Source organism: Anneissia japonica, unplaced genomic scaffold, assembly GCF_011630105.1.
Source record: "Anneissia japonica isolate Jap-2015-1 unplaced genomic scaffold, ASM1163010v1 scaffold287933_len91788_cov135, whole genome shotgun sequence".
Classification (NCBI taxonomy): domain Eukaryota; kingdom Metazoa; phylum Echinodermata; class Crinoidea; order Comatulida; family Comatulidae; genus Anneissia; species Anneissia japonica.
This window is the reverse complement of record NW_022759220.1, coordinates 54496-66968: the sequence shown is the minus strand read 5'-3', so window position 1 is coordinate 66968 and position 12473 is coordinate 54496. Positions and strand designations below refer to the sequence as shown.

The 12473-nt window shown below is 32.6% G+C and overlaps 1 protein-coding gene across 1 annotated transcript; it reads right to left on the bottom strand.

The window, feature by feature from the left end:
• Positions 1-7985: 7985 nt before the first annotated feature.
• Positions 7986-10217, bottom strand: LOC117125582 (choline transporter-like protein 2). Its single transcript, XM_033272112.1, has one exon. The coding sequence runs from the start codon at positions 10215-10217 to the stop codon at positions 7986-7988; it is 2232 nt and encodes a 743-aa protein (XP_033128003.1).
• Positions 10218-12473: the final 2256 nt, after the last annotated feature.

Genomic DNA, 12473 nt, shown 5'->3' with positions numbered 1-12473 from the left:
CATTTTTTATGCTTTTCTTAATGCAATAAGACAAATCTCATTTTAAGGTCGTTTTTAAAGTCATCGTGAATATTTATAGGTTGTAGGGGTTTTTACTGTTTAAAAAGGACAAATCAATATGCTTAAAATAATATATTTAATAACAACAATTAGAGTGTATACAAAAACTATATTTAATGACTGAACTTGGGATGAATTGGCACTGTTAATTATTATTTTTAATTGTAATTTAATAAATAAATTCGATATACACAACGATTAGAAATTGGAAATTTACAATGGCGAAGAAAAGAGAATAAATTTAGCCTTTCAAATATCTATTGAGGAGGAAAGTGGTTCTTTGATGTTAACTAAGAATAATGTAAAAGGAAAATATTCGTAATGTATCATGTGTAATTAGAAAATAAATTGTATTCAGTTTATAATAATGAGATATGCATTCGTGAATCATTTTGACTGTTATTTGGATGCTAGTCTAAATTTTGACAAACATACGGGTTTTCATAAGTCATAAACTTGATGTCTGGTTCTTAAATGTATTTTCAAGTCATTGAATTTAAAGAAATAAAAACACTGCCCTCAACGACACAATTCGCTTTATTCATGACGTAGATATAAAGCATAAACTTTATGACTTTTGATTATTTTACCATGATTTTATTACTGTAGTGTAGATTATTGCAGTTGGTGTATAGTATTATAGTATATTCAAGTAATTGAATTTGAAGAAAAGGACACTGCCCTCAAGCACACAATTCACTTTACTCTATGACTTCGATATAAAGCATTTAACCATAACTATGGACACTCTAATGGAGAAAAAGCACATAATAATATAAAGTGCTGCCATTGTCTGAACATGTTATTACGCCACTAATAATTATAGTACAATTAAGCCTTAAATAACTTTGATAATAATTGATATAATTTTTTGTTTATGTAATGATTACGGTACGTGAGCACCAATTAGTAGGAAATTGCTACTCTACATGTTATATGGGCTGAATGTGAATGTATATTTTTAAGGGGTAAATGTACTTGTTCTACCTGGAGTGCTTCCCTTACCATGATGACTGTCTCTTATACACATCTAGATGTGTATAAGAGACAGGAACTAGAGAATACAACATTTAAGGCAGATGGCTAGCTAGGGCCACCAACCTCAAACACTCGACGGATACAAACGAAACAAATAAAATTATAAATACTTAAAAAGACAAATTTATGTTTTATATATTCATTATCAATGAATACAAGGTGCATGGATTTAGTGTTCAACTTCAAATTATTTTTATAAATCCATATCACTCTTATGTAAGGTGCAACTCCTTATGTTTAAACGCAGACATATTTATGACTTCATTTTCTTGAAAATCCATATCCCAGCGTATTTAAGGTGCCAGTCAATTTTTCCTTTTTAATAATAATAATGACAAATTTATGTTTAATATGTTCATTATTAATTAATACAAAGTGCATAGATTGCGGATTTAGTGTTCAACTTCAAATTATTTTTATAAATCAAATATCACGCTTATGTAAGATGAAACTCCCTATGCTATAAAAGAAGACAAACATTATTTATGTATGGCTTCATTTTCTTGAAAATCCAAATCACTGTGTATGACACACAAGACGGAAAACCAGAATACTTTTAGTTCTAAAAAAAAACAATGAAGTAGAAAAAAAAAAACCAAACAAACAAAAACAAAAAAACGAAAACCAGTTCGCCGCAACGTTAGTGACACTCGAACTGTGGCTGCAGTAGTTACAGCGAGGAACATAGAAACTCATCACCATTGCACGCTATATGAGTCGACCTACCATAAGCCAGTGAATTTCCAGTTTACAGCGATTCAATGACTGAATGAATTACCTTGCTGAAAACGCAAATTTAAATAACATACTGATTACAGTTTTGTAGAGTAGTTTAAAAGTTGACATTAGTTTGAATGTTTTATTTATATTTTGTGTAGAAGTTTTTTTTTTTTGTTTTTTTTTTTTTTTTTTTTTTTTTTGTTTTTTTTTTGTTTTTTTTTTAACGGAGTACCAAGTAGAAGATCTGTACCGTGCACGTGTTGTAATAGTCATTAGATGTGCAGGTGTACGTCCTACTGCTCTTTCACAAATAACAGGTAAGAACCATCATAACATATTACTATTCAGTGGGACCTGTAATATAATTCCGGTACTGTATACTCGTCGAGGCATTCAACAAACTTTAAGACGGTTAACCCTAACTATGGACACTCTAATGGAGAAAAAGCACATAATAATATAAAGTGCTGCCATTGTCTGAACATGTTATTACGCCACTAATAATTATAGTGCAATTAAGCCTTAAATAAATTTGATAATAATTTGAATATAATAACCAGCCTCAACAATGATTACTGAACGTGTATGCACTAGCTATTGTTCTTCTATTGTACCTGTAAAAGTGTTCGATATAAGGCTTACATATTATTTGTTAATAGTTTATGGTATAGAAATATTAATATATTATTTTTTTTCTTTTTAATCAATATGGTACTGTTAAAGCGTGTTTGTATAGGCCTATATCCATTTCACAATTTAAAGTCAAGAATATTGTTCTCAGCAAGCCTCACAATAATTACAGTGTGAATAGTTGTTTATATTGGTCTACTATACCAGTCAAATTATTCGACGACATTAATACGTGTCTTAATAGGTATTTAATTATATTTAAAAAATGATATTTCTAAATCAAAAAATAAATTTATGATTATTTTGTTTTGTGTGTTTGTATAATAACTTAATAATACTTAATAACATAATAACTTATGCATTATATAAGTTTACAAGAGTCAGTGTATTGGTTTTAATTCAGTTGTAGGCCGTGCAGAAGGGGACGGCCCCTGTCGTTGAAAGCGGGCCTCCCGTTTGGGAGGAAAACACACTTTGTCGAGAAAAAGAAAAAATATAATTTGTTAACATATTAGTAGACAAAAAAAAATCGTTTAAATTAGAATTTGAATCCAATAAGTTGTCATACGATCACGTCCATCTACGTACCCATTGTGGAGGTGACCCCTTCGGTCGGGGACATTTTTGGCAAATCCTGGCACCACCTCTGTTATAATAATAATTAAAGTAATATTGTGGTCAAAGTGTCGACGGTATAAGCAAAGGTTTACTGATATTTGTTTAGAAATTCCTCTTTGTTACTAAAAAACGAGGTACCAAGTGGGAAATCGCTACCGTACCGATGTGTTATCCAAACCTTTGTAATATATGCTAGTTTTTTCAACGTATGGACATGTACACGATATATAAAGGTAAATCTACTTTTATATTAATATTCATTTTAAAAATAATTTATTCATTTACCATTTTACTAACCGTCTATACATGGAACAAATCATCCAGATTTACGGTAATAAAAACATTATAATTCTTTAATTAATTTACTAAGCAATTGTGTAACTAAAATATTGCTAATAAAAAGAATAAGCCTATTTTTATCCGCGTATTGATGGTTTTCCAGATGTGATGATGATGATGATATTAATAATAATTACGATGAAGGTAATAATGATGACGATAATGATGATAAAATATATTGATCTTTCTCTCGTTATATCCACGACCACAATGAAAAACATTTAAAAAAATGATTGTCATCTTGGTTGAAGATATTTAATTCCCATTCCATTGTTTTATTTGTTTTTGAATAACTAAATTTTTCTGTACATTTTTCTCCAAGTTTCATTCAGCTAAATCAAGTTAAGATTTTCAGCTTTCTACCTGTAGCACAACTGCGTCTTAGGAAGTGTCTTGCGTAATTTTAGAGAATGCCTATATATTTTCCGCAAAATGCAGATAAATGTGCTGGATAATGGCAGCCTATAAATTATACCCGGCGAAATATTCGTTCGATAAACTTGAAGACGATAAACCATGCGTCAACATTATGCAGTCGGTCCAAAAAAAAAAAAACAAAAAAAAAACAACAACAAAACAAAAGTACTTCCATTATCAATTTTAACAGTACACTAATTATAGTAACAATTGCGGTAAGCCTATAAGTAAGCCGTATAAAAGTAAACATTATCTTATGTGCGTATTTAGGGGGTAATCGTTATTACGCATTTTATTTGATAATTAATACTATTTATATATTATGTAAACGTGTGCTTTGTATTGCTTTGTGACGTTGTGATTGCTTTCCCGAATGAATAAATAATAAAAATGATGATTTCTTTAATTTCACTGTCCGTTTGTCAAAGGTTAATCCATCCAGCTTAGCTATTAAGAAAGGTACAGTAAACAGTAAAATACCAAGTGATTGTGTAACACTATAAAAACATCTTTACATTAGATAATCCATCCGTTTATATTCTCTGAATATTATGATAATAATGATGGTGATTATGATGATGATGATAATAAAGGTGATACATTGATAGTGATGAAGATGATAATAATGATGATGATTATGATAATTATAATGATGATGGAGATAATGATGAGAATGATGATGATGAAGACGATTATAATTATGATGGTTAAGGAGATAATGATGGTGATTTTGGTGGGGTGGTGATAATGATGAATAAACTGACGATAACTGTAACAATTATACTGATGTATAGAACATAATAATTATGTAATTTATAAGATTATAGGCCTAACTATAATATATCTAGGGTGAATTTTCTCCCAGTTTTTCGTTTCTGGAATCCTTTACACAGTCGAACGCTACCTATGCCTAAACGATAAATTTTGTTTTAATTTTTCTTATAATGTATTGATTTTTTTTATTAATTCATTACATTTTCTCCTAGTACATTTTTATTGTTTTACTTTTATTCGAAATATATTGAATTGAAGTCTGTATTTTTGTTCATGGATTTTTTGATTCATGAGAAATCTAAAATGAAATATAATAATAAAGAAAATGGAATAAAGGAGGTAATTGAGATAAAAGCGTGGTTGATATTTAATAAAATAAAAAATTAAAAATAATATATATATATATATAAATTAATCATAAAATTTAGCTATTTTTTGTTTTGGTGGCAAAAGCTTTTCGCTCACTGTTTTATAATGTTATCTGTTAATTCTGTATCTGTTTTTGCTTTTAATGTAAAGCGCATAGAGGTTTAGCATTCTGCGCTATATAAACATAAATTTAGTATTATTAAATTTATTATTATATTTAAGTAAAGCAATATATCAAAAATTTGCATTTAAATAATTTTCTCCTAGTACCTTTTTGTTGTTTTACTTTTATTCAAAATATACTGAATAGACCTATACCTATTTTCGTTCATTTAATTTTTAAAGTAATAATCTAAACAAGACAATTCAACAGTAGAACGTACATATCTCCTCACGAACGTAGTACGTGCGTACAGTTCTTTTTGAATTACCTTAATATATATTTTTAATTTTTCATAATTGTGTATAGGCCTATATATTTTAAAACTTTGAGAATGTTAATTTTGTCGAATGTGAATAGTATTAATCCAACAAACGCCCTCTGGAAAACTAGGCCTATTTGAAAACAAATTTTAAGCATTTGTTTTTTACTTTAATCACGCACAATTCAACTCTTTCGATTTAGGATTGTATTTTCCGTCCATCAATGCCTACTAAATATATAACGATCCTGACATGTCAATTTTTTATTAGTATAGGCCTGCTTTTTATCTTTGTAACTGGTGACTTGTAGAAGCGTCTTCCTTTGACGAAACTATAAGTCAACAAGAAATAATACTATGTTGTATGTAGGTATTACGAAACCGAAGGTTAGATTAGGCTTATCGAGGCCATCTTTTACGCGAAGTGTATGCAGCGTCTGCATTTTTTTTTTGAGAGGATGGTGGGGTGGTGGGGTCAGGAATGAAATTTTTTTCCCTTGTCGGACAAGCATCGACACCCCGTCATCCGCTTTTGATTTTCCAATCGATAACATTGTAGGCTAGAGCACAATTTCGGACCATCCTAAACCATTAAACCTCTTTCAATGAACTGCTCCAGGGATTTTAGTCCAGGAACCCCGAAGGAACGAGGACAGATCTAGACAGTCCCTTGGTTGGGACCTCACTCACCTCGAAAAATGTCTGAAGCCACCACTGATGACCCAGGTCGAAATATAAATATATCGTGTCTATATGTATATCTTACCTTAATATTCACTTAGGTCAAATCAAATGTTTTTTATTTTTTTAATTTTTTTTGTCGAGACAATAAACTTTTGTAGTTTTTTAGTAATGATTTAATTATCATATTTATATATTTTTAATTTAAATTGTCCAGTGCAGTTGAGCTTTACCATGTAAGATACACAAAAATGTGAAAAGCATAACGTATATAGTTTATTTTAAGATTTAATGCGTCTGTATAATATGTACATTTTAAAACAAATTGTTTTTTTATATATTCTATACTAAAACCACTAAGGGAAAATAATAAAACAGGTTTAGTATATGCTGAATAAAAACATAATGTTCTCTAAACCAATTTTACTTACTAAATATGTAAATGTTTATATAATGTGCATGTACATAATTATATATGTATATGCATGTATGAGTGTTTATGTATGAATCAATGTAAATACTGTATATAGCCTACAACAAGAACATGTGTTGTATGAAATGTATACTGGAAAAAGATAATAAAGGGGGGTTGCTCCCACAAAAGAGAGAGAGAGAAAAAAAACCAAAAACTAAATTATTATTATTATTATTATTATTATTATTATTATTATTATTATTATTATATATATATATAATAATAAGCCAATGGGAGATATATATCAAGAGATTAAGCTTAAAAATGCACCTTTTTTAAAAAAAATGACGAAAGACTATAAACAACAGCATTTTCAGAAGAAATTATTTTGAGCAAATAAGCAACCTTCATCCACAACAGTAAAATATGGTGTTATAAGGCAATTAGCAGCCTATTTATCCACTTATTTAATAGGTAATTGAAGGTAATTCAAACAAGTGGTTGTCCTACACTAAACACCTTCACATGAAGCATACTTAAAAATCAAATATAAAAGATTCAGCAATAAAATATTGGAATTGAATTGCAACACCAGTTAAAACAATTTACAAATCCAGAGGTGACGCAACTAGGGGTGCTTTGTTATGGAGAGTAATGTGTGACCGGAAATGGTCTGCAGTCAGTTGGTCGTTACGATGCGCCAGTAATGTAGGAGTACAGCAACTATTTATGTAATGCATGAATAAAGTTCGGTGTTTGTCAGGTAGTGAATTGATTATTTTATATTTTAAGTGCTGCAGGTATTCCATGCACAAGTATAAGCTAAAGTACGGTGAGAAGATATTGAGACAATTATTTCGAAGTTCCCTCTTCCCAATACACGCAGCTGGTTAGCTAACAATATGCTAATGTTACAACACACGCCAGGAAAGTTTGTCTTACCAGGAAAAGGTGATGTAAAAGACGTTTGCATGTTAATTATATTGTGAGTTTCACGTCACCAAAAAATAAAAAATTTCTATTATAACAATAATATTAATAACTACGAGTTCTGTGGCGTAAATTCCATAATACGAATTAAGGGGTAGCACAATCCCCTTGCCATACAAATTACAGCTCCCACTGACGTCTCAGTCGAGAATTACGGGTAGCTGAAGTTTTTCTCGTAAATCTGACTGCAAAACGATATCCAAATTTCACGTTCCACTTCTGACTTTGAGTTGTGCTTCGCACACGCCGCTGAGAGCGGCGTTCCGGAAACCCTGCATCTAGCAAACCACAACTTTTGTTTAGTGGACACCCTGCGGACCATTTTAAATTGGCGGACCCCAATTATGTTTCGCGGACCCCTAAGGGTTTTATGTACCGCATACTATTTTTCAAGCACCAGAAGCATAATGAAGCACCAGAAATAATGAAGTAACATAAAGTTCATGTAGGTGTTATAGTTTATGTACATAAGTAGAGCAAGCTGTAAATTCCCCCACTAGGTTCAGCAGAACTTAGTTTGGGATAGCTGTTAACAAAACACTAAATAATTCTAAACAATGATGTAAAGTTAGTGACAACATCCATTCATTTTCTTTTTGTTTTTTCACTCCAAGTATATGCATCAGTTGTTTTGACATGTAGTAAGGCTTCTCTGGTGTTCCATCGTGTCGCTCTAAGTCTTCAAGGAAGCACAGAAACAATGTATCGATCGCCATATCGTACACGTCAAAAAAGCTGTCTGCAACGATGTACGTGGCTAGTGCCATGAACAAGATTGGCGCCCAAAAATAATTCAACGTTGGCACACCTCTGCTATCAACAACAATCGGAAACGTCGACAAGGAGTTGCGAAAAAAAGCTGACGCACCAAATGCTGTTCCGAATGTTATCACAATTTTTCCAATGAAGAGTATAAAGCTTGAAGTTCTATTCAGGACCATGACTCGAGCTATATTTCGCATGAGGAGAAGGAATGCATTTTTTGCAGATGTACAGAAAGTGTTGCCATACACAGCAATTTCGATGTATGCGTTGTGATTTATAGACCTATACTGCATGGCATCTAAACACCAAAAGATACATTTAAAACACAAAGCGATAAATTTTGTGAAGCAATTGTCTGCATTGCTTACTTTGTCTTCAACATATTGTATGGTAAAACGAATCAGTTTGATGATGGATATGATCAGGGAGCCAAAGGCGATTGATCCAATATGATAACGAATGCTTCTCCAAAATGATCGAAGCAGAGGTAGGTGTTTGATGTCATCTGGTTTAGTAAATGCCCAATAGTAGCTTGCAAATGCTCCCGCTAGAGTAATTTGCCCAAGAGCACGTATGAAGTTTAAAATCCAAAATAGAGCCACTAGGTTGTATGCTTCCAACCAGTAGATGTAATTTGGGACGATGTTATAACCTATCAGAACACATTTAGCTGTTCCATTGAGTGAAACTGTTGGGTTACATCTTGCACCGTCTGTATTCTCGTCGGTTGAATCCGAGTTAACTATCTGGTATGGTGGTTCCACAATGGATGCTATGAAGATTACGCTAAATGCCCAAAATTTTAGAAAGGCTAGCTGCATGATGAACGGGATGATAGGCCACAAGAGAGAAAAATGTACTGATGAAACTGCTGTACTTGCTTCTTTCATTAAAGCAATAGCAATACGAATACTCTTGATTAGTAATAACACAACTAGGGTGAGAATTGCTAAGACTGTACTCATTATAATAGCTGATATATACCAGATTCTCTCCATTTTGAGGTAGCTCGCAAGTTCGTTATAATCCAATGAAGATCTATCTGAAGTACAATCAGATTCATGATTTTTTATGCAGTTCCATTCATTCCAACAGAAGTAGGTTCCGTACCCTAAAAGTGCAAACACCCATACGATGCTACTCCAAACCATAATGGCTGCAATCCAGCGCATTAAAACAATGTAAAGCAGAGAAGCGAACATTGATATCGTAATACCAGCCACCATATACGGCCACGTTTCTATGAATTCCTCGACTGTGTTATTAAAACTTTCATAGCTTTGAAGAAGGTTTAGCAGGTCATATGCGACAGCGCGATCTTCTTCGGTTATTTGTCGGTTATTTGGTGTGGTGTTCTTTTCTGATAACGTGTCAGAAACTAAGAATTTGGGATAACAGCGACTGGTAAACACATCACTTTTTGTGTAAAAGTTTGCACATTTATTGTCATTCAAAAGGTCCTTTATGGTGGCATCAGACTTATTTACTTCATCTTTTGCATTTAATCCATAGATACAAATGAAATCATTCCAATCGATGGAATTAACATCGACGTTCGGATCATCTAATTTTTTGGAGTATCGAGCTTCGATGGCATAGTTTTCCTTTGGGCATTCATCAACGCATACTTGCAGCGATGTAGTGCAGTCAAGTTTCGGAGGTTTTACCTCATTCAAACACACCAGGTAGTCAAAAAAGAATAGGTAGGGTTTGTCTACTACAGATTCTGACATCCCACATACTTGACCTAAGTAATCTGTTGGATAAATATATATTTCCTTATTACATCTCTGGAACCCAATGGCACTGACCACTCCGAGGCCAACAATGAACAAAACGAACACAAAACAGCAAATAATATCTGTACAACTCCTGTTAGAAGTTGGTCCATCGAAAGTTGGGTCATATTTTTTGGATTCACCGTAATAATGTTTTTTAGGTTCATTGTCAGATGCATCGATGTTAAGACGTTCTCCCATTTCGTCTGTTTATAGTGAATAAAAAAACTGAGACAGTGTAGCTTCGCGGTACATATTGCACGACCTTTGATGTTTGGTGCTGTATTTGTTCAATAAAGTCGTTTTATATGTAATCTATTAGTGTTTGTGTTGTCTATGTTGGTCGTTGTGTTTCACAGAGACCCCCAGGTAAAGAAGTCCATTCAAAGGAGATTTTGTCGATAACCTTTGGCCGTATGTCAAACAACGGGCGTCGTGTTGCAGCCAATGTGCAACTACTATATAATAGCAAAAACTTGATATTCAATGGTCAAACGAATATTTAAATTGCTCTTGCTTTTATTTCTATGCACAAAAAGTTACAAAACTTTAGAAGTGGTTTGGCTCAGATAGAACGGTTTGGTTTCTGAACCTTGAGGTCGGATTTTTAATTCCTCGCTGTGCATTTCGCTTGCGTCCTTAAGCAAGGCACTTTATCTTCATTGCTTCTCTACACACAGGTGTATAAATTTGTATCTGGTGGGATTCCCTGCTACTACACGAATATTTCAGCATGTGAAACCAATGACCAGGGAAAAACTTAAAAGAGAAGCGCTATACAAGCAACAACTAGGCTAAATAGTAACAAGTATAAACTACCTTTTCTCCCGATCGACTTTAACATATGTGCGTAACTTAATAATAATTTTCTTCTTAAACTTTGACGAAAAACTTGGTTTTGTAATTAAGCATCATGTTAGGACTACTGTAGATAAGGAAATGCGTAAGGTATCTTACCGCCATGGACGTAAATTTAACAACCTTCTACGTGAACATGCAATAATCAATGGAACGTGTAAGAACCCTAACCATATAATTACTAACTTATCTAAGGAAGAAGAATCTGTCTTAACATTTGGTATCCGTAATGGATTAGCTGCACGACCTAAGGACTCTGATATGTTTGCTTATGCTTAAACTTTGACGAAAAACTTGGTTTTGTAATTAAGCATCATGTTAGGACTACTGTAGATAAGGAAATGCGTAAGGTATCTTACCGCCATGGACGTAAATTTAACAACGTTCTACGTGAACATGCAATAATCAATGGAACGTGTAAGAACCCTAACCATATAATTACTAACTTATCTAAGGAAGAAGAATCTGTCTTAACATTTGGTATCCGTAATGGATTAGCTGCACGACCTAAGGACTCTGATATGTTTGCTTATGCTGAATCAATTTGGGATTAACTTAATAATGCTGATGCTCTACCTAAATCATTCAGTAAACGTGAGAAAATGAGGAACTCAATTCGTGCAATGACATGTAACTTTCTTGACTTTGATAATCGAAATTTAAATTGTGATGCCAAACGTATTAATACTTTAAGAATCTTACGTAATAAGTATGTAATTCTTAAACCTGATAAAGGAAATGGTGTTGCGATAATGAAGAAAATTGATTATATCACATCTATGACGAACTTGTTCTCTGATTTAACTAAGTTTAAGAAACTATCTAACTGTTCATTAACCACGCAGCTTAACTCCTTACAAGCCCACCGGACACTATTTAATAGAAATGAACTAACTGAAACTGAATACAAAGAAATTCGTCCAGTATCAACCATGCCTGCTAGAGCCCATGGACTACCTAAATTACATAAAGATTTTGATAATATTCCACCCCTAAGACCTATTATTGACACGACCGGTACTTGTTCTTATTCAATAGCTAAGTTCTTATCAAACTTATTAGGCCCTCATACGGATAATGATTTTGTCCTTAAAGATATTTTTGATGCTGCTGACCGCATTAAAGCTATACCAAACAACTTATATAATTTAGGTTACCGATTTGTATCTTTTTATGTTGAATCTCTGTTTACAAATGTTCCCCTTACTAAGGTAATTAATATAATTCTTGGTAGGGTTTACAATAAGAAACTGATATCTACTAACCTTAAGAAAAATTCGTTGAGGAAACTACTTAGAGATTGCTGTACTAAAACTGTATTTACATGTAATAATAAATTTTACAAACAAATCAATGGGTTCGCCTCTTGGCCCAGTTTTAGCCAATATTTTAATGACTGAACTAGAAAAGTCTATTGTTCCTAAACTTATTGAATCAGGTACTATTAGGTTTTATACTCGTTTTGTTGACGACACGTTAGTATTAGCTAAGCCCAATGATTTCCCGCAAATTCTAAGCTACTTCAATGCTTTTCATAGACAGATAAATTTTACTTTTGAATCATTTGAAAACAGTGACACAGTGCACTTTCTGGATTAC

What these genes read in the sequence shown, in the direction of transcription:
- LOC117125582 (XM_033272112.1), bottom strand. Translation starts at nt 10,217, where the DNA reads ATGGGAGAACGTCTTAACATCGATGCATCTGACAATGAACCTAAAAAA.